Source organism: Helianthus annuus, chromosome 3 (assembly GCF_002127325.2).
Source record: "Helianthus annuus cultivar XRQ/B chromosome 3, HanXRQr2.0-SUNRISE, whole genome shotgun sequence".
Lineage (NCBI taxonomy): Eukaryota > Viridiplantae > Streptophyta > Magnoliopsida > Asterales > Asteraceae > Helianthus > Helianthus annuus.
The window spans coordinates 74,501,021-74,524,037 of record NC_035435.2 but is presented as its reverse complement, the minus strand read 5'-3'; the positions used below and the strand labels follow the sequence as shown (position 1 = coordinate 74,524,037).

Here is a 23,017-nt window from a genome sequence, read left to right as displayed (position 1 = left end):
GAAAGGATTGTTTGATTTTTTTGAACAGTGAGTGTATAATAAGGAATGGTGTTGAAAAATGATAGGAATGGTGGTGATACATAAAAATGACACAAGATCTTCATAAATCTATTTAAAATCTCTCATGCCATACTTGCACAAGAAAATCTCACGTAGGTAAGGTGTGAGTGGGTTCCACTTGTTGACCATTTTGGTGATGGTTGCAATGATTTTTTTTTTAAAGTCCTTAATCACTAGATATTTTAGTCATTAGATGAAGTAGGGTGATTAGGGTTTTAATTACACCATTAGAGGGTAATTAATAAACTAGGATGATAATTATTATTAACTAGTTCACTAAACTAGTAAAAATCATGTTTTGGTATCTTGGATGCCTTTTGTTCGGTTGTCGGTTCATTAACGGTGCTTTTATGGCGTACCGACAAATATTTCCGCAAGTTGTTATCTCGCATCCGAGTGATGTATGAAGTTATTTCGAGTTCCAAATTAAACTTAACTAGCTCGCTAGGCTCTTCGTTTGGTTGTTATAGTGGCGAAAATATCGCTTACTAGTTCGTCGGTTCGCTAACGAACTAGTTTAATGCATAGCGACGTAATATCGAAAGCTTATGGTTTTGGACATCCCATTGATATCCTTAAAATGTTTTAGCGTGTTTTCATCAATTGACATAATTTCGGAGTCCCGGAAATGCTATATTACGGATTCGGACGCGTTAAAAATGTTATATTTTTAGCGAAACAGACGTTTTAGTATTTAGGGCGTTGTACCGGAAAGTCTTATGTTTTTGCAAGATATGTTTTCATGCTAGTGTTTTCTCATGTAAATGGACTCAGTTATGGTATCCATGTGTCGTTTTTAATTGTTTCATTCTGTTTTCACGGTTTTGCTGGCATGAATAGTGTGACCGTGAATAGTGCGCACAACACTTTCTACCAACACTTTTAGGACACTGTTTGATTGGTTTCGAAATATGACGAAAACCAACATACGTTTTAGCATTGTTTTCTTGTCCTAACACCGCTATCTAATAAACGACAGAGTTACGTAATTAGATTACGCTAAATGCATGAGATTATGTAAATAAACGTAATGATTAGATTGTACGGAATCACCGGTTATTTGCCATTTGTCACATTCTCCCCCTGTTGAAAGAATTTCGTCCCGAAATTCACGTTGAGTTATCCTTTGCAGGAGTCTTCTCAAACAGGTGGGGATACTTTGTCTTGATTTGATTTTCATGTTCCCATGTATACTCGGTCCGTGACGCAGTTCCAGCGGATCTCTACAAGTTTAATACGACTTCTCCTTGTCTTATGGACTTTCCAGTCCATAAACTCAACAGGTTCTTTGGTAGACTGGAGTTTGTCGTCTTCGTGAATTCCATCCGCTGGGATGATAACTGTCTCAACGGTCGGACTTTTCTTGAGATTCGACACATGAAATGTGTCATGTACGTTACTAAGTTCCTCTAGCAGTTTTAACTTGTACGCGACGGTACCAATCTTTTCTAGAATCTCAAATGGCCCGATGTATCTCGGGTTTAGTTTTCCTCGTTTCCCGAATCTAGCTACGCCTTTTCAAGGCGAGACTTTTAGTAAGACTTTCTCTCCGACCTCGAAAGATAATGGTTTTCGTCTTCTGTCCGCGTAGCTCTTTTGTCTGTCACGAGCCGCTTTGATATGGTCTCGTATCTTTGATATCTTATCAGTAGTCTCTTGGACTAGTTCGGGGCCAATGAGTTGTTTGTCTCCGACTTCCGCCCAGCACAGCGGTGATCGGCACTTCCGTCCATATAGTGCTTCGTATGGGGCGGCTTTGATGCTTGTGTGATATCTGTTATTATACGAGAACTCTACCAGAGGTAAATGAGTATCCCAGTTTCCGCTCAAATCCATCACACATGCACGAAACATGTCTTCCAACGTTTGGATGGTTCGCTCTCTTTGTCCATCGGTTTGCGGATGAAATGTTGTGCTTAGATCCAAACGAGATCCAAGCGATTCCTGAAATAATTGCCATATTCTTGACACAAAGCGACCATCACGATCCGAGATTATCGAAATAGGCACTCCATGACGTGCCACAATCTCGTTGAGGTAGATTTCAGCTAACTTCGCGGTACTGTCTTTTTCACGAATAGGTAGGAAGTGAGCCGACTTGGTTAATCGATCAACGACAACCCAAATCATGTCATGACCTCGAGAGGTCCGTGGGAGTCCTGTAATGAAGTCCATTGATATCTGCTCCCATTTCCAAACAGGAATCTCGGGTTGTTGTAATAACCCAGATGGCTTTTGATATTCGGCCTTGACCTTTGCACAAGTTAGGCAATTCCCAACATCGGTCGCAATATCTTTCTTGAGTTTAGGCCACCAATAGTATTCTTTTAAATCCTGATACATCTTGTCAGATCCTGTGTGTATCGAATATCTAGACTTGTGTGCTTCATCCAGCACTAAGTCTCGTAGGCCACCAAAATAGGGGATCCAGATCTTTCCCCTGAAATATAAAGTGTCATCTTTGTGTGTTTCCATTTGTTTCCTTGCTCCTCGCAAGTATTCTGCCCGAATATTTCCTGGCTTTAGGGCTTCCCGTTGTGCGCCGCGCACTCGAGTAGTGAAGTTTGTCTGGATTGTCAATTCTAAAGCTCGTACTCGTAATGTCCTAACTCTTTCTTTCTGGCTTAGAGCATCCGCTACAACGTTTGCTTTTCCCGGATGGTACCTAATTTCGCAGTCATAGCCGTTCAACAATTCCACCCATCGCCTTTGGCGCATGTTTAATTCCTTTTGGTCGAATATGTGTTGAAGACTCTTATGATCGGTGAATATGGTACACTTGGTACCATAGAGATAGTGATGCCAAATCTTTAAAGCGAATACCACTGCGCCCAACTCTAGGTCGTGAGTGGTATAATTCTTTTCATGAACTTTCAACTGTCGTAACGCGTACGCGATGACTTTTTCACGTTGCATTAATACACAACCCAAGCCTTGGTGCGATGTATCACAATACACCACAAAGTCATCGGTGCCGTCAGGTAGTGATAAGATTGGTGCTTGGCATAGTTTATCTTTGAGCGTTTGGAATGCCATTTCTTGTTTTCACCAAGTCGAGCTTTTTATCCTTTTGAGTGAGTGAGGTTAGCGGTTGAGAAATTTTAGAAAAATTCTCAATGAATCTTCGATAGTATCCCGCTAAACCCAAAAATTGTCTTACTTCTATTGGGGTCTTTGGAGTGTTCCGATTCTTTATGGCTTCTATCTTAGCTTGGTCAACATGTATTCCGTTCTCGTTCACCACATGACAGAGAAATTGTACTTCACGAATCCAAAATTCGCATTTTGAGAACTTGGCGTACAATTGTTCTTTCTTAAGCAACTCCAGAATAGTTCTCAGGTGTTGTTCGTGTTCCGCCTCTGTTCGTGAGTATATTAAAATGTCATCAATGAATACGATCACGAACTTGTTGAGATATGGCTCACATACTCGATTCATCAAATCCATGAATACGGTGGGAGCGTTTGTTAAGCCGAAAGGCATAACAAGGAACTCGTAATGCCCATAACGAGTCCTAAACGCTGTCTTAGGAATGCTTTCCTCTTGAATCCTCAGCTGATGGTATCCGGATCTTAGATCAATCTTGGAATAGAAACTGGAACCTTGCAACTGATCGAACAAGTCGTCGATCCTTGGTAAAGGATACCGGTTCTTGATAGTTAACTTGTTTAGTTCTCTATAGTCGATGCACATCCGAAAGGTTCCATCCTTCTTTCTGACAAATAGCACCAGAGCTCCCCAAGGTGAGAAACTCGGTTTAATGAATCCTTTGTTAAACAACTCCTGAAGCTAAGTAGATAATTCCTGCATCTCTAAGAGCACCAGTCGATACGGAGCTTTCGCCACCAGTACAGCTCCTGGCACTAGATCGATACGGAATTCCACTTGTCGTTGTGGAGGCAGTCCCGGCAAGTCTTCTGAAAAGACTTCAGGGTATCCCCTTACCACATGTATGTCCTCAACCTTGCGTTCCTCGGTCTTCTTGTCAGCCACACGGGCAAGAAGGGCCATGCATCCTTCTTCTCAGACACATTTAAGCCTTCATGCAATTAATAATTCATAGGGGCATGTCCTGTTTTTGCTTGTGAACTAAAAAAAATGTTCTCTATCGACCAGGGGGATGCGAATGATCTTCTCATGACATATGATTTCGGCTTGATTATCAGATAACCAGTCTATGTCAAAAACTACGCCGTAACAACCCGGTTGAATGAGTGAAATGTCGATATTAAATTTTCGCGCTCGAAGTTCGAGTGTGCATCCGTTAATGTCTTTCCTGACTTAACTAATTTACCATTGGTCAATCCTATTGAATGGGAGGACGTCTTGTTTACTTGACTCGGCCAAGCATACTTTGAATTTTATGGGGATGAAGCTAATACCGACTCCGGTGTTAAACAACACGGATGCAACAGGTCGGTTGATAGGAACGAATCGGTGACCCTTAATGACTTCACATGCCTTCGCTAATTCCTCATTAGCTTACTTGATAGAGCAAGACATGTTTAACCTACATGACTCTAATTCGTGTATAGATATGCTTAGTATCTAAAGACACTAAGCTAAGCCGACATTGGTATTCAAGGAATTGATACATGTTGGTTGTGGAGTAGAACGTACCCATGGCAACATTGGGATTTTGGGGAGTATTCATAGTTCTACCCATACACACGCTTATACACTTGCTTGATTCGTTCTTAGACGTCCATGCTCGTAGTGGCCTCTTTGCCACAGTTAAAGCCTCCTTGTTGTTTCTTGAATACAACTAACTCATTAGTTTCCATTTTGTGCCCAGTGCTACCACACTGCTACTCTTGGCACTTTTACAAGTGCCCTCATGGTGAAAGTTTCACTTATCTCATTCAGAATTTTGATAAGTTATTAGTGTACTTCTTGATGCCAGCTTCATATCTCAGGGCTAAACCCCAAATGTAGCGCTCAGCGCGTTTTGGATTCAGGTGTTATCTAGTATGAAACAATTTTTAGAGATCGTAGAGGCGTCGGAGGTAACCAGCTACGTTCGCTCTGATCATAATCGAGTTCTAGAGTTCGGTTTCCAACCTTGGAATTTACCACTAGCGAGCAATACTATTCTCACGTAAGATCCTTGAGTTCTTCCCACAATAACCTCTTTGTTGTATTACTCCCTATAGTTTGCACTTGGAGATTCCACCAAGTTATCGTCTCCCTCAACAGATGACTATTCGTCTACCAAATCATTTCCTTAGGAGTACATTTACTAGCATGGTTAACTGACTTCATTGTCTTTATCTAGGGGTCATGACTTACCGCATCTCTCGTATCAATGAGGTCTCACGGCTTATAATCCGTGAAAGCCTTAGAATTAAAATCTGGGGTGATTGCATCCCAAGTGTGGCATTGCCACTCGTTCTCGTCTCATCGGGATTTGAACCACTTGAGTTACCGGTACCATCAGTACCATAACTAGGGTCGACTCAACAACCTCATATTGTGTAATAAAGCTCTGGTTTGACTTTAATAGTGGGGTGCTAATTAACTGCCCCTTTTTGGGCGTAGATTTTCTTTTTGACGCAATGTTATTTCTGATACATAGTATCAAAGGATCTAGACTTGTATTCGGACAGATATAGCCTACCATACGCCTAAGAATTAAGAATGTATTCGGTCATGGAGACCTCAAGATCGCATTGTTCATACATGTTTAAAACAATGATAATATGAATAACCGCAATCCAAAATGCGTAGTACCTCTTGTGTGTATTGGTCATATGCCTAAGTAGGAAAAGAGGTAATTCGTTGATTAGGAGAAACCAAACGATCGTCGCCTTCCTTACAGCATGTATTCCCTACCTCATGGACTTTGATTGTCCAAAGTAGGAAGATCCTTCGCCGCACTAAACTGTGTGACGAATACATTGATATCCCTTGAGCTCCACGAGCTCCAACAAAATTGTTATGATTTTCCATAGATGTCGAACAAAATGCAATGAAAGGATTATGGTACAGCTCATGCCATATCATCCTTTTGAATAAGACAAATGTCAAACGACGGAGCTTAATGTATTCTTTTCCAATAACTAAGATAAGGTAAGGTGTCATAGACACCAAAGAACCAACCCATGTACAAGACTTCCAAGAATGTTGAGGAAAATCCTCCATGAGTGGCTAACCAGTTTTGTTTGCTTTCGATGGCTAGTCTCGAACGACTCGTGTTATAGATCGACTGTTAGGTGCGAATAATACGTGTGGTCTTCCTGTATCGTAGAGTCTTATAGTAACTATTCCGGTTACCGTTATACTAGATAGAAACTTGAACAACTTAGAAATTTCGTATGTCTAGTGATCATTAGCTTGACCCGCAGAACCCACCAGGATTTCCATACACTACAAGTTGTTATTACGTGGGCCCCCGTAATAATAAATTGTCTTGTATGGTTACCCTAGCATGCTCTCGTTCAAGCAGCCGATCAGTCATAGAGAGATGCTATTGTCTATATACCTTCAACATAGGAGGGACCTTCGTGGTGGCCCACGTGCTAACGCCCGTTGTCATTATTTGTGAAAGGGCACAATGTTAGCCGAAATAGAAATAAAAGAATTCGTAATAATAACAACTGGAGGGGCACCTTCAAGTTGAGCACTTCATCTTCCTTGTCTTGACAGGAATGTAATCGATCATGACTAATATGAATCTCAGGGACCTCTTCCCACTAGTAGAATTGTTGTCCAAGGCTGCCACCTCCGCCTCATCGTCACAACCGAAGCTAGACATATACTACCCGAGGGAAGCAACCATCTTCCACGGAATCAATGCTTTAGGGTCTCGATTAGGGACCACTTCCGCCAAAAGCTTCGTAATAGACGCGAGGTCGTCATTCTCATCGAGTGAGTTAAGTGTAATAATAGAATTCATAGTCGAAGGTATTTTAATTCATGGCAAATATTCCATACAACACATATATAAATATTATATATATATATATATATAATTAATCACTAAATCTCATGTTGTTTTTGTTCCCATGTTTCACATGTAAGCCTTAGTGTTTTCAAGTCTATTCCTTATAGAATAAACATGTATTGAACCATATTAGTTACTTATGACTGAGCCCGCGTGATAGATCCTCATGTTATAATGACACAATGAAAACCTTTTGTCATTTTGTCATACTTTTTGAAATCATATTTGTAATGTTATCAACTTTGTTTTCATGTGAGAGCCCTTGGTGATTGTAGACCAAACTTTATAAAAGTTTGTCCCTGGTTCACTACAATCGGAGCTCTGATACCAATCTGTCACACCCTGCTAGTAGCGGAAGCGTATTGTGTGTGACGTAAGAAAGGTAATTATTGCATCCAATGAGTAAACACATAAACAACAACGATGCCATAGATATAATGATTTTAACAAAAGATCACAAGTTTTCCAACATAGTTTCAAGTTTACCAACGTTCACAACATTAACCATGACATAGATTAAGTTATATTACACAACACAAAAGCTAGTTTTTGACATAAATCATAGTGAGGTTTTGTCCCCTCTATACCCATACGAAGTTGGGATATAAAAGACAAACCCTCCAAAAGTGGCCATCATTGTCATTGACTTTCCCGTTACCCGTAGTGTATCACCGGCTCAAGACTTGTTTCCTGAAATACATGTAGTTTTAAAAAGTCAACAAAAGTTGAGTGAGTTCATGTCCCTCCTTTCACTGATTTCAATGTTTTGTTTTCAAAAACATCGAGGGGAAATACATGCTAAACTATTGGTATGTTAGTTACGGAGTAGAAGATAACATGATCAATGTGCATGAGTAGGATGATAACATTAGTAACCATTAATCACATAGTGACCAAGGTGCAAAAGGTGTAGATCTCTTGGGCTTGAGGCACGCCCCACTCCTAGTTGTTAACCGTGGAGTGCTTTTGTGATCCCAAATGATAACAAAGTGTTCTCGGTTTGGTTATTTACTTATGGTACATTTTGTCAGGGGGCTCGCTACCCACTGATAGATCCTTAAACAGACTCCATGTATGAATCAGAACATACCATGATTGCAAGATGACATTATGAGATTTCATATGATAACAAATACTGCATGAACTCACTCAACTTTTGTTGACTTTTTAAAACTACATGTATTTCAGGAAACAAGTCTTGAGCCGGTGATACACTACGGGTAACGGGAAAGTCAATGACAACGATGGCCACTTTTGGAGGGTTTGTCTTTTATATCCCAACTTCGTATGGGTATAGAGGGGACAAAACCTCACTATGATTTATGTCAAAAACTAGCTTTTGTGTTGTGTAATATAACTTAATCTATGTCATGGTTAATGTTGTGAACGTTGGTAAACTTGAAACTATGTTGGAAAACTTGTGATCTTTTGTTAAAATCATTATATCTATGGCATCGTTGTTGTTTATGTGTTTACTCATTGGATGCAATGATTACCTTTCTTACGTCACACACAATACGCTTCCGCTACTAGCAGGGTGTGACAGTTACAACATTGTTAGACATCTTTCTTAACTGAGGATAAACAATATTGTACATCTCGTTCAGCAAAACATTATTGAGTTTAGCATGACCAAAATTAGAGGTTTAAGGTACTTTTATTTAGTGGCGTTGTTGTTTTTTGGCGTTTGGTTTGCTTGTCTGATCTTATGTTGTTTGTTATGTAACTTCGAAGTAACATGTTATGAACAATAAGTAGAAAAAAAAGATGGAAAAAAGGAATGCTATATAAGATATATAAAACGCCAAATTTCAATCTGTGTGTGTTCTGTAAGAATGAAAAATACAAAACGCCAAACTACTCTTCACTTGCTCTCGAAGACCTTGTCGATTTTCTTTTAATTACGGCCTTTTTGCATGTCGATGCGTAGTGTCCATAGCCTTTGCAATTCTGACATTGTCTTTTTTTGGCCCCAGGTTTCAACTTTGATTTCGTTTTCTCGATTGCTATCTCATGTTTAGATTTCAGGCGCTTCCGAGATCAAGAACCTTTGGACTTATACCCAACAGGAACTCTTATCGGATTCTTGTCGTTTTTATATTGACCGGTTATCTCGGCAAATCTATCCCTAGTACTAGCAGGAGGAGCAACAATCTGCATATCTTGAACCTTCTTCATATAAGATTGAACATGATCCTTGTATAAGGATAACTCCTCTTTATTACCAGATAAACGGTTCAAAGTATACTCCGTTGAAAAAATAATCTCTCGCATCACACTTTGCACATCCTAGTACTAGCAGGAGGAGCAACAATCTGCATATCTTGAACCTTCTTCATATAAGATTGAACATGATCCTTGTATAAGGATAACTCCTCTTTATTACCAGATAAACGGTTCAAAGTATACTCCGTTGAAAAAATAATCTCTCGCATCACACTTTGCACATCGGGATCAAGATCGGTCATGTATTCGCGACTAATTGAGTATTCGGAAGAGCAGTTTGGGGAAGCCTCTTTACGCCATCTATTCAAAATGTATTGTTTTGGAAATTTCCTAATGTCCAAACTTCTCAAAACATAGAATATATGTCTACATAGCAAACCAAACTGCTCAAAACGCCTGCATGAGCAACCGCATATGCAATCAGACTTACGGTACATTACCTAAAAAAATGCCAAAATTATCTCTATAATGTCATGCAGAGAATGTTTGTATAAAAAAAATTAAAAAAACACAACAACTGGATAAAAAAAACAAATTAAATGTTATAATAGAATATGATAAACGCTATGTACAGAAAACGCCATATAAAAACAAAAACGCCATTATTTACCTCAAATAAGGATGTACAAGGCTGCTGGAAATCATTATGTAAAACTTAACAAACCCATCGGCCTGATCTTCGTAACGTTGATTTATGCAATCCGCAATTCCGATTAGCTCAGCTTGAACGTCACAAAAACTATTTTTTGTATATATGTCAGTAGCTTGGCCCTCCAACACTTGGTAATTACTCTTCAACTGGGGGCGTTTGTATCGAGATTCATGATCATTTTTCCGGTGCGTGTGATGTTGTGCTTCAATTGTAGTTTCGTAATGAGTCATGAACTCAACAAGAGTAGCTTTTGAATTGCACACTTGACCAAAAAAATGATTCTCACTCTCCGACCTCGATGTCATTCGCATAAGGCCCGACAACTCTTCCATTATATAATATGCAGGGATCCAAGATTCCTTGAGTGCAAAAATATCAGATAGCCAGTCATTATCTTCTAAATTGAACTCTCCGATAACCACTTCCCATTCTGAATCAAACTCTTCAGGTGTAAGAATATCCGTCCACACAACACCAGCAATACGTTCTTTGAAAATGGTGGAATTGCATAGCCTAACACCAACCTATATATAACACGGAAACGCTATGAAAAAAAAACATATATATTACACACAGACAAACTTACATGAAAGACAATAAAGACGTTAAAGAACGCCATACATCTTAAAACGCCAAACACAAAAATAAGGAAATCAACCTTCAAAGAAAGTTTATGCATCACATGCCACATGCATAACCGATGCCTCGTGTCAACAAATACAATAGAAATAGCCTTCTTCATTGCTGGATCTTGGTCATTGACAACAACTTTTGGTTGAGAACCAACAACTTTTAGAAAAACTCTCAACAACCAAATATACGTATCAGCAGTTTCCGACACCAATAATGCAGCACCAAATGTAACATTGTAGTGGTAATTGTCTATATCAATGAACTGTACAAACACCATAGCGTATCTGCATATGAAAACGCCATGAGAAATGAAACGATAATAAAACGTCATTTCATGTAAACTCTGAAAAATGCCAATGCATGTAACCATTGAAAATGCCAAAAGAACAAAAAAAAAATTGAATTTTAAAATATTATTTGTTGGAACGATACGTGGCGTCAAACGAAATCACATCACCAAACACGTGGTAATTACGTTTGGCTTGATCGTCACACCAAAAAAGTCCCTTCAAACGATTGTCTTCGTCTGTGAACCCCACCCCCAAAAACCTAAACCCCACCTCCCAAAAACCTAAACCCCCCCCCAAACCTAAACCCCACCCCCCAAAAACCTAAACCCCCCACCCCCACCAAAGCTAAAATGCTAAGAACTAAACCCCAAAAATGTCACACCCCCAAAATCCACCTGCGGAGTATCACCGCTTGGGAGCGTGACATGACCAGGATCAAGCCACCAATCATATTGAACATATAAATAAGTAGTAACAGTTATCCATCCATACGAAAGGTGTTAATCAAAACCAACATAATTAGATGTAGCGGAAGCATTAACGTAAAAACCCAACATAAGTTTTAATGTATGAAATGTCATAAGTGTTTATCAAGCATTCACGAATCCTTATCCACAACGACCCGCTCCTCCTTGTGCAAGCTCCATAAATACCTAAGGTCCTGCAAGGCATGCAACAGAGAGTCAGCAACTAGTTGAGCGAGTTCACAGAAAGTAAGTTCATAACAGTAATGCGTAAGTTCATCTAGTGGGGCTTCCCATGCATGTATGTACTAATGGTGGGGGTTTCCCATGGTTATATATATATTACTAGTGGGGAATTCCCACTCTCTTTCTTTACTAATGGGGGCTTCCCATTATGGTACTTACTAGACTATTTGCAACCATGTGTTCTTCTTAAACCGAGAACAGGAATACGTACAAGGTCACGTAGGATTTACGTGAGTGCCCTTCCCCGAGGATAGTGGTACGTGTGGGGTTTACGTAGGATTTACGTAAGTGTCCTTCCGACCCGGAAGACAGTAGTAGGTATTAGTTTACGTAGGTTTTACGTAAGTGTCCTCCCGACCCGGGAGACAATGGAAGATACTAGTTTACGTAGGTTTTACGTAAGTGTCCTGACTAGCCTGAGGACGATGGTCTATAGTCTAGTGATTGCATAAGTACGTGAAATTATCCATTTCAAATATTCCAACCCATTTCCCAACCCGGGAATCCCATGCCTTGGCTGTGTGAACTCACCTTGGATTGCTCGGCAGATACACAAAAAGGTTCTTGAACTAAGGGTGGTCAACCACGTCCTAACAAGGTTACCACACAAGTCAGGTTTTGACTTCAAGTAATGCACGTATAAGTCATAGCAAACTCGTATAGCACGTAAACAGTCAAAGCATAACATTCACCACTTGTGCGTCTCGGATGGTTGGGCCATTGAGCTTGTGCGAGCCCAACCATCTTGTGCGATTCAATGTCTAAGCCCAACAAATCCCCGGCCCAACATACAAGCAAACAGTCTAACATATACGGCCCAAATAACACATTAACAAACATCTTGTGCGACCCGGTTAACCTTGTACGACCCGGTTAACCTTGTGCGACTGAGTTGGGTTGTGCGATTGATCTTTGGGCTTGGAGGCCCAACATCATCAGTCCATTATCATACACAGCCCAATGGATGATACAACTTGTGCGATCCGGATTGGATTGTACGATTGGTGAATGGGCTATTCGGCCCAATAGTGTAATAAAATTCCATAACAGTGTGTGGCCCAACCCCTTGTGCGATCGGCATTAACTTGTGTGATCCACAGGGTGTTGTGCGATCAGGCATAGGTAAACATAATGTGGTTGTGTTTGTGCGTCCGGCTTGTGCGAATGGACCTCTTGTACGATTGAGAGGCCTTATGTGACCGGTTCAAACATTCCGATTTTTAAGCAATCGGTTACAATTTCCATTAATCCTTTTGACCAATTTCAATAGTTTCCAATTTTAACAATTATCAATTAACACAATTTCCATAACCCTAAACAAATCATATCGATCAAAACAGGGATTTTTAGCACTAAACCTCATGAACCCTAACATGATTAAACATGAACACCAACCCAAACATTAACATACATCCGACTTATATCATATCTCAACCGATTACTATGCATTCGGTTCTACTCTAGGTCATGCAATCCAAATCGTATGAGCATTAATAAGCATACATGTGATCCGATTATCAAAAACACTATCTTTCAACAACATAATCAATCATAATAACCATACGGCCGATTAAAATCATTCGGTATACAAACATTAAGAACAAACCGATTAGCATGGACATGAGCAATTTCACATATGAATCATATCGTTAATCAATCATGAACACAAACATAAACACACTAACCGATTGGAAGGGAAAACGAATTCAAAGAGAGCTTCAAGATACAAGATGATTGCCGCCGGCTTCTAGAGAGCTAGGGTTCTTGTGTGTGTATTCTGTTTTGTGAAAGTGTGAGATGTTTACAACATCTCATGTGTTAATCGGCTAGGGGAAAGGGCCGAACCTAACTTGGGCTGCCATAAGGAGCCGCGTACAAATGTAAAGCCCAAGTGGGCCGAGTGGGCTTGTGCGGTCGAGCGGTGTTGTGCGTTTGGGCTTGTTTGTATATATACACGTAATACACATTGCACATAACATACATACGTACATAATAGCATTCAATACATCAAAGCTCATATAATCATAAAACGTTCACATACGTTACACAAAGTGGGTTCGAAATACGAGTTGTCACATTATCCCCAACTAAAAAGAAACTTCGTCCCGAAATTTGGTACGCACTCACTGAGGAAGCTAGGTGAGTTATATTGTTCACTGGTTTTCCTGGGGTGTCACATCCTCCCCCCGTTGATCTGGAATTTCGTCCCGAAATTCCGCAGTAGTAGCTTCAGCCTCAGTAGTGGTTGCATTGGTTTCGAATAACTGGGGGTACTTTTCTGTCATCTGATCTTCGCGTTCCCAGGTGTACTCTGGGCCACGACGGGAGTTCCAACGAACTCGAACAAGAGGGATTCTCTTGTTTTTGAGGACCTTAACATCCCGGTCCGTGATTTCAACTGGCTCCTCGACGAACTGCAACCGCTCATCGATAGTGAGTTCCTTAAAAGGAACTATGAGGGTCTCATCTGACAGGCACTTCTTCAGATTTGACACGTGAAAGACATTGTGAACTGCACCGAGTTCAGCTGGTAGGTTTAGCTTGTATGCCACTTTGCCAATCTTCTCTATGATTTCGAATGGTCCGACGTACCGCGGATTTAGTTTGCCCCGTTTGCCAAAACGAACCACACCCCTCCAGGGTGAGACTTTAAGCAAAACCCGGTCCCCGACCTGAAATTCCAAAGGCTTCCTACGCTTGTCCGCGTAGGCTTTCTGACGGTCGCGTGCTGCCGCCATGCGTTGTCGTATCTGTGCAATCTTTTCCGTGGCGTCCACTACAATCTCTGGACCCGTGATCTGACTATCCCCCACCTCTGCCCAACAGAGAGGTGACCGGCATTTACGTCCGTACAATGCCTCGAATGGAGCGGCTTGTATGCTGGTGTGATAGCTGTTATTGTATGAGAATTCCACCAAAGGGAGATGCTTTTCCCAGCCGTTGCCGAAATCAATAACACATGCCCGAAGCATGTCTTCAAGAGTTTGGATCGTTCGTTCAGACTGCCCATCCGTCTGAGGGTGATACGCTGTGCTCATGTCTAATCGTGAGCCAAAAGATTTGTGCATCGCTTGCCATAGCTCTGACGTGAATCGTGCATCCCGATCCGAAATGATGGAGGTAGGCACCCCGTGCCTCGAAACAACTTCTTAAGGTAAACGTCTGCGAGAGTGGAGAACTTATCCGTTTCCTTTATAGCCAGGAAGTGTGCAGACTTGGTGAGTCGATCCACGATCACCCATATGGTATCATTCCCACGCTGGGATCTGGGTAGGCCTGTAACAAAATCCATGGAAATTTCTTCCCATTTCCACTGCGGTATCTTGGGTTGTTGAAGTAGGCCTGCTGGTTTCTGGTACTCCACTTTGACTTTTGCACATGCCAAACACTTGCCAACGTAAGTCGCTATGTGGGCTTTCATGCTAGGCCACCAATAAGTAGTCCTGATATCGTGGTACATTTTATCCGACCCTGGATGTACCGAGTAGCGAGACTTGTGTGCTTCGTCCATCACAAGCTCTCATAATCCGCCATAAAGTGGGACCCAAATACGCCCTGTTACATAGTAGGCGTCGTCTTCCTTTTGCTCCATTCGTTGCCTTGAGCCGCGTAAGGCTTCAGCCTTGACGTTTTCGGGTTTTAAAGCTTCTATCTGAGCAGTTCGTATCTGTGCAGGAAGACTGGACTGAATAGTAAGCTGTAGTGCTCGTACGCGTCTAGGTAGAGTGTCTTTTCGACTGAGGGCATCAGCCACAACATTGGCTTTGCCTGGATGGTACCTGATGGCGCATTCGTAATCGTTAAGTAATTCAACCCATCGACGTTGACACATGTTCAATTCCTTCTGCTTGAAGATATGCTCGAGACTCCTGTGATCGGTGTAAATAGTGCACTTGGTACCGTACGGGTAGTGTCGCCATATCTTGAGCGCGAAAACAACAGCTCCCAGCTCTAAATCGTGCGTCGTGTAGTTCCGTTCATGAACCTTGAGTTGGCGCGAAGCCTAAGCAATGACCTTGTCGCGCTGCATTAACACACATCCCAGACCCTGGATGGATGCATCACAATATACCACAAAATCGTCCGTGCCCTCTGGCAATGAGAGGATAGGTGCACTGCAAAGTCTATCCTTTAGGTGCTGAAAAGCAGTTTCCTGGGAATCTCCCCAACGGTACGTGACACCTTTCTGTGTTAGTAGTGTAAGCGGCTGTGCTATCTTCGAAAAGTCTTTGATGAATCGTCTGTAATATCCCGCCAAACCCAAGAATTGGCGTATTTCCGTGGGTGTACGTGGCGCAGGCCAGTTTCTGATCGAATCTACCTTGGATGGATCGACATGGATCCTATCCTTGTTTACTACGTGGCCTAGAAAGTGGACTTCACGAAGCCAGAAGTCACATTTGGAAATCTTGGCGTACAACTGTTCCTTTCGAAGGAGTTCCAAAATCAATCGTAGATGCTGCTCGTGCTCTTCCTGACTCTTGGAGTAGATCAGAATGTCGTCGATGAAAACTATCACGAACTTGTCTAAGTAGGGTTTGCACACCCTGTTCATAAGATCCATAAATACGGAAGGGGCGTTCGTTAACCCGAACGACATGACAAGAAACTCGTAGTGGCCGTAGCGAGTTCTGAATGCGGTTTTGGAGACGTCCTCATCCCGGACTCTCAGCTGATGGTATCCTGACCTTAAGTCTATCTTGGAGTAGTAACTCGACCCCTGCAACTGGTCGAATAAGTCGTCTATACGCGGAAGAGGATAACGATTTTTCACCGTCACCTTGTTGAGTTCACGGTAGTCGATGCACATCCTGAATGTGCCATCCTTCTTTTTCACGAAAAGTACTGGAGCTCCCCAAGGCGATGAGCTTGGACGAATAAAGCCCTTTTCCAAGAGCTCTTGTAGCTGCTTTGACAGTTCCTCCAATTCTGATGGAGCTAGACGATACGGTGCGCGAGCTATGGGTGCTGCTCCTGGAGCGAGCTCGATTTGAAATTCGACCTGACGATGAGGAGGTAAACCAGGCAAATCTTCAGGAAACACCTGAGGGAAGTCGCGTACAACTGGAATATCTTCCAATTTCTTCTCCTTCGCTGATGCATCTGTAACGAGTGCCAAGATAGCGGTGTGACCCTTCCGCAAACATTTCTGAGCCTTCAAGAAAGAGATAATGCCAACCATAGCACCACTCTTGTTGTGACACCCCAGGAAAACCAGTGAACGATGCAACCTATCTAGCTTCCTCAGTAGGTACGTACCAAATTTCGGGACGAAATTTCTTTCAAGTTGGGGATAATGTGACAACTCGACCTTTCGACTTTAGATGCTCGTTGACCTTGACTGTTAACTTTGACTGTATATGTTGCTATTAGGTGATACGTGTTGTGATTATTACATGCTACTTGTATGGTGTTATAATGTGGAACTTGTTTAGAAAACTTAGATCGTTTAGCACATGAATGAACTCGACGGATCAAGTGATTCGCCAATCCCAATCTCGACGAAACACAAGCTTGATTCGTCAAACTCCAAAGCTCGACGAAACAGATGGTGATTCGCCGGCCCATCTGATTCGCCAAGCCCAATATAGGCCCAACCCTTGTGCGTGATTATATTAATTTAGGAGGTGCACTTAGAACGGTTACTAAAAAAAAACTCTCAAACCCTAGGGCTTATCATCTAAGCGACGGCAACCTGGTGACTTCGTAATCCTCAAAGAAAAATCAAGCTTATTTCTCATTCCTTGTGGTTAGTGTTAATTATTACCCTGCATTTATTATTTGATCATCATGTATCGCCTGTTACTGTGTTTATCGTTTTCTCAATGTCCGAATATAATAGTAAATGTAGTATCGATCATTGTGACTTGTTAGGGGTAATAATTATTGATGTCATAAGATGACGGCTAGGGTATATTTTGGTCCAATCACAGTATGAGAACCTAAACAATTATCGGCCTTTATGTTTCATTCTTGCATGAAATTGTCAGTAGATATGTGGGAATCGATTGATGTGATTATGTGTGCCATGTTTCATGTTTCATGTGATTTGGTCCAATGCTAACAAGATAATATTGCCAGATGTTGGCCATTATGGAGTGCAATGATTAATATTGAATAGAGTTGCACATGCTTCATGAATCAATGCCCGTAACATGTATTATGTGTGTGTGTTAAGATATTATTTCTCAAAGTCATGGGCTTGTTTGATTGGAGGGATGGGGCGGTTAGTCAATGACCATTGGTTGTGGGCTTGGCCCAATAATGTTAGAGAACAGAATATTAGAATGGCGGCTATTCTTGCAAGACCACCTCACTTTGTTGACTAATACTATTAATCGGTCCACTCACAAGGGTTGAGCGGCCACATTTTCTAATTGGTGATAAGGGGCGGACTAAAGAATTTAGTTGGGAAATTTATTTTGGGTTCTGTGTTAATTTTGACGGAACTGGATTCTATTCCGCCAAAGGGGATCTTGACGAAACAGAAAGTGTTTCGCCAAGGATGTTTGACGAAATAGAAAGTGTGATTCGCCAAGGATGTTAACGAAATAGAAATTTGATTAGCCAAAGGGTAGTTGACGAAACACAATGTGTTTCGTCAACCTGTGTTTCGCCAACCTGTGTTTCGCCAACTTGGATAACCTGCACAGTAAACTGATTTGATTCTGTTAAGTGTTAACTGAGTTAACTAACTGATGTGTACTACTTGGTGATCATTGATTATGCTTATACGTGAACTGTATGAATTCAAACTGATTGTATACGTGCATACTCTAGGACGTGATTGATTTACTTTGAGCACATACTTAGCATACCGAGCAAACCCAAGGTGAGTTCACACAGCCAAGGCATGGGTTCCCGGGTGGGAATGGGATTTGATGGATTATTGTGTATACTCAGATGGTAGAACCTAACGAATACGAACCAACTAGACTAGTAACACTTATTGAACTGATCTTCGCACACCTGCCAAGGGTTGGCCGCGATATTATGACATCTTCGCACACCTGCCTTTGGAAGGCCGCGAACTAAACCTATTAACATCTTCGCACACCTGCCTGGTAGGCCGCGATACTAGTAAACCTAGTCTAGAACACTTGGGAGGTACATCCCCTAATATCTTCGCACACCTGCCTGGGAGGCCGCGATGGAAATATGATACATGATATAAACGAACGAACATACTATTACTCATACCATACTATTACTGAACTGTTAACTGTGAACTCGCTCAACTAGTTGTTGACTCTCTGCTGCATGCCTTGCAGGACCTTAGGTACTTATGGAGCTTGCACTGGAGGAGCGGGTCGTTGTGGGCAATGGAGCAAGAATACTATGTTTAACGTTTCGAATATTTGAACTTATGATTTACTTTGGGATTACGTACTTATGCTTCCGCTATTGATACTATGTTTGGTTTAGAACATCAATCGTATTGATTTGGGTTTCTTTTGAATTATCTTATTTATATTATGCTATGTTCAATATGATTGATGGCTTGATCCTGGTCATGTCACGCCTCCTAGCGGTGGTACTCCGCGTGTGGATTTTGGGGGTGTGACAGATTGGTATCAGAGCCATTGGTTATAGAGAACTTGGTTTTAATATGGGAAAACGTTTTTATTAAAACCAGACTATAACCAGAACAGTACTCTCAACGATCCACAACGACGCTTCGCTCCACGTGCAAGACTCGACATCCTAGGTAATAAGGTTTATGTTTATTACCTGCCTGCTAGAACTGCTTAGAACTTTGCTCGTAGTATGCTAGAATACATTACTTACTATACGTCGTTACACGAGAACCCTTATGTGCTTACACTCTTCTGTCATCACTCTATTCGCGAACCTCTCTAACTCATGTTGCATTTGCTATGAAGATCATGTCTGGACGAATTAACATGACTCAAGCCCAGCTAGAGGCTCTCGTTCAAGCTCAAGTTGCTGCGGCACTTGCAGCTGCTCATGCAGGTAGTATACCCTGCAGTATAGACTCACACTAGGATCTTTAGATCCTACATTAACTCTCGTATTTAACTTTGTCCTATTCGTACACAATAGGTCAACACGCGCAGCAGCCTGTCTGCACTTTCAAGAACTTCATGGACTGTCGTCCAAGTACTTTCAGTGGCACCGAGGGGGCAGTGGGACTCCTCCATTGGTTTGAGAAGCTAGAGTCAGTGTTTGAAATGTGCGAATGCCCTGAGGATCGCAGGGTCAAGTATGCCACTGGCACGTTGGAAGGGATTGCGCTCACCTGGTGGAACGCGCAAGTACAGATCCTAGGGTTGGCAGCTGCTAACGCCACCCCTTGGAATGATTTCAAGGAGCTGATAAAAAGGGAATACTGCACTCGAGAAGACATCCACAAGTTGGAAGATGAGTTCTATCATTTGAAAATGGCTGGGTCAGAGATTGAAGCTTACACTAAAAGGTCGAACGAGTTGGCCGTGCTGTGTCCAACTATGGTGGACCCTCCAGTCAAGCGCATTGAGTTGTATCTCAAGGGGTTAGCGCCAGAAATTCAGAGCCATGTGACATCGGCTAATCTTGATAATATCCAGGCTATTCAGCGCCTTGCTCATCGTATTACGGATCAGGCAGTGGAACAGAACAAGCTGCCAAAACGCATCAACGCTACCACTACTGCTACTACTACTCCAGCTACTACTACTTCTGCCACACCCAGCGAGAACAAAAGAAAGTGGGATGGGGATTCCAGCAGGGGATCAGTATCTGTTCAGTCCCAAACACAGCAGCGTCGCACCAATGATTATCAGAGTCCGAATCAGCAATCATCGGGCAGTCAGGGGCAGAGTGGTTATAGGGGAACTCACCCGTGGTGTAACAGGTGTAACAAACACCACAGTGGAAGATGTCGCAGGGAACGTTGTCAAAGATGCCTCAAGCCGGGTCATGAGGCTAAGGATTGTAGAAGCTCACGGCCAGCAAATCAGAACCAGCAACTCCCACCACCAGCTCCACAGAACCAGCAGCAGCAGCCACAGCGTGGAAACCGTGGATGTTTCCAGTGTGGGGCTGAAGGCCACTACAAACGTGATTGCCCTCAACTGAACCAGAATCAGAATCGCAACAACAACAACCAGGGCAACGGGAACAATAACAACAACAACAACGGGGGAAACAACAACAACAATGGCAACGAAGCTCGGGGTCGTGCTTTTGTGCTAGGTCGGGGTGACGCAGTGAATGATCCCAATGTGGTTATGGGTAAGTTTCTTCTCGACGATATTTATGTTACTATCTTATTTGATTCGGGTGCTGATACAAGTTATATGTCCATGAAAATGAGTAAATTGTTAAAACGTACACCAACACCCCTAAACACCAAACACGTCGTAGAACTAGCCAATGGTAAAAGTGTAGAAGCCGCACACGTAATCAAGGGTTGTAGTATCGTTCTAGCTGGTCAGACTTTCTTGATTGACCTTATACCCATAGTTTTGGGTAGTTTCGACGTCGTTATCGGTATGGATTGGTTATCCCAACATCACGCAGAGATTTTATGCAAGGAAAAGATCATTCGTATTCCTCGCTCTAGTCAGGAACCTCTTGAAGTTCAAGGCGACAAGAGTGGTGCTGTGGTTGGCATCATCTCTTTCTTAAAGGCGCAGAAATGTTTACGAAAGGGGCACACTGCAATTCTGGCACTTGTCACTGACGCATCAGCAAAGGAAAAGAAACTGGAGGATATTCCAGTTGTACGTGACTTCCCTCAGGTGTTTCCTGAAGATTTACCCGGTTTACCGCCCCATCGCCAAGTCGAATTCCAGATTGAGTTAGCTCCTGGAGCAGCACCAATAGCCCGCGCACCGTATCGTTTAGCTCCAACCGAACTGGAAGAACTGTCGAAGCAGCTACAAGAGCTCTTGGAAAAGGGCTTTGTTCGTCCAAGCTCATCGCCTTGGGGAGCTCCAGTGCTTTTCGTGAAAAAGAAAGATGGCACTTTCAGAATGTGCATCGACTATCGTGAACTGAACAAGGTGACGGTGAAGAACCGTTATCCTCTTCCGCGTATAGACGACTTATTCGACCAGTTGCAAGGGTCGAGTTACTACTCCAAGATAGACTTGAGGTCAGGGTATCATCAGCTGAGAGTCCGGGATGAGGACGTCTCTAAAACCGCATTCAGAACTCGCTACGGTCACTACGAGTTCCTCGTCATGCCATTTGGGTTAACGAACGCGCCTGCCGTATTTATGGACCTTATGAACAGGGTGTGCAAGCCGTACTTAGACAAGTTTGTGATTGTATTCATCGACGACATTCTGATCTACTCCAAGAGTCAGGAGTGTTGGGTTTTTCACATGTTTATCAAAGTAATTTTATCCAAATAAAATTAAAACGCAGCGGAATAAGGATTTAAAACATGTTACTTTGCAAGATTTAAAACCATTTTTAAATGCAAAACCCAAAATCGGATCCATATATGAAATGCATGCTATCAAATACAACCATAGGGTGTTTGAGAATTCAACCTTTCTTTGGAGCAAGGAGATGGAAGATGATGATGAATCTTGAATGGTAGCTTCCAAACGAGAAAGCCTCAAGCTAGTATACCCCCAAGCCTCCAACAAAACACCTTGAGATTGCTAGGATTTAATCACTTGAAACGAAACCGAAAGAGCTCCTTGGAACCCTTCTATGGCCGAAAATTTTGAGAGAAAATGTGCAAGTCTTCCACTTGAAAATGATGTTGTGTTTTCTTTAAAAGAATGAGTTAGTTACTTTTAAAATTCACCAAAATCATTTATCATTATTACTCAAAGAATTGCATGAAATTTGATTGGCCTTGGAACCTTGGGAAGAGCCATAGGGGGCGGCCCAAGCCACCTCCCATTTCACCCAATCAAAATTTTTTAACTTGTCTCCATGTCTTCTATTTAAGTTTTATAACTTTTATAAAAAACTTAATATAACATTTTATAAACAACATGCAACATTTTAATTGTTATTTAACCTATTAAATAACAAAATAAAATATTCTCTCAAAATAAATTATCCATATAATTTATTAGTTTGTCAAGTGCAATTATTTAGAAAACCGATTTCTAAATATTGTAAGTGTTAATATTTATTTGTTTGATCATATCATAAATAAATATTGTAGGTGTTTGTCTAGCTTGTTATTGGGTATGACCCGACTTGGATCATAACGTACTAGCCACATCAATTTAATATGTGTCTTGGGCATATAGAGTCCAACAATCTCCCACTTGCACAAGATACATAGAAGATTGATGCAAGTAGTAAATAACGCCTAACAACGGTTCACTACCCCTAATACGTATGACGAAGTGCCATTCAATAACATCATCCCCTTCAAGTCCCTTACTTGAATATGATTTAGGTGAATCTATCATTTATCCTTTCGTTACAGATGTCATGTTAGATCCAGAGACACAGTGTGATCATTCTCTGTTGATTTAACTTAAGCAGACCTTAGACATCTTACTCTCAACGAATAAGAGGAACAAA

The 23,017-nt window shown here is 41.7% G+C and overlaps 1 protein-coding gene across 1 annotated transcript; it reads right to left on the bottom strand.

Annotated features, from left to right (window-relative positions):
- Positions 1 to 9,044: 9,044 nt before the first annotated feature.
- Positions 9,045 to 10,846, bottom strand: LOC110931498 (protein FAR1-RELATED SEQUENCE 2-like). Its single transcript, XM_022174890.2, has 4 exons — positions 10,469 to 10,846; positions 9,841 to 10,406; positions 9,301 to 9,626; positions 9,045 to 9,220 (listed from the first exon to the last, which is right to left on the bottom strand). The coding sequence occupies exons 1-4, from the start codon at positions 10,844 to 10,846 to the stop codon at positions 9,045 to 9,047; spliced, it is 1,446 nt and encodes a 481-aa protein (XP_022030582.2).
- Positions 10,847 to 23,017: the final 12,171 nt, after the last annotated feature.

Coding starts and splice junctions, on each gene's coding strand:
- LOC110931498 (XM_022174890.2), bottom strand. CDS start 10,846: ATGACGTTTTATTATCGTTTCATTTCTCATGGCGTTTTCATATGCAGA. Junction 9,627..9,840: donor CTTGTACATCCTTATTTGAG/GTAAATAATGGC, acceptor TTGCTCATGCAG/GCGTTTTGAGCAGTTTGGTT. Junction 9,221..9,300: donor GATTGTTGCTCCTCCTGCTA/GTACTAGGATGT, acceptor CTGGTAATAAAG/AGGAGTTATCCTTATACAAG.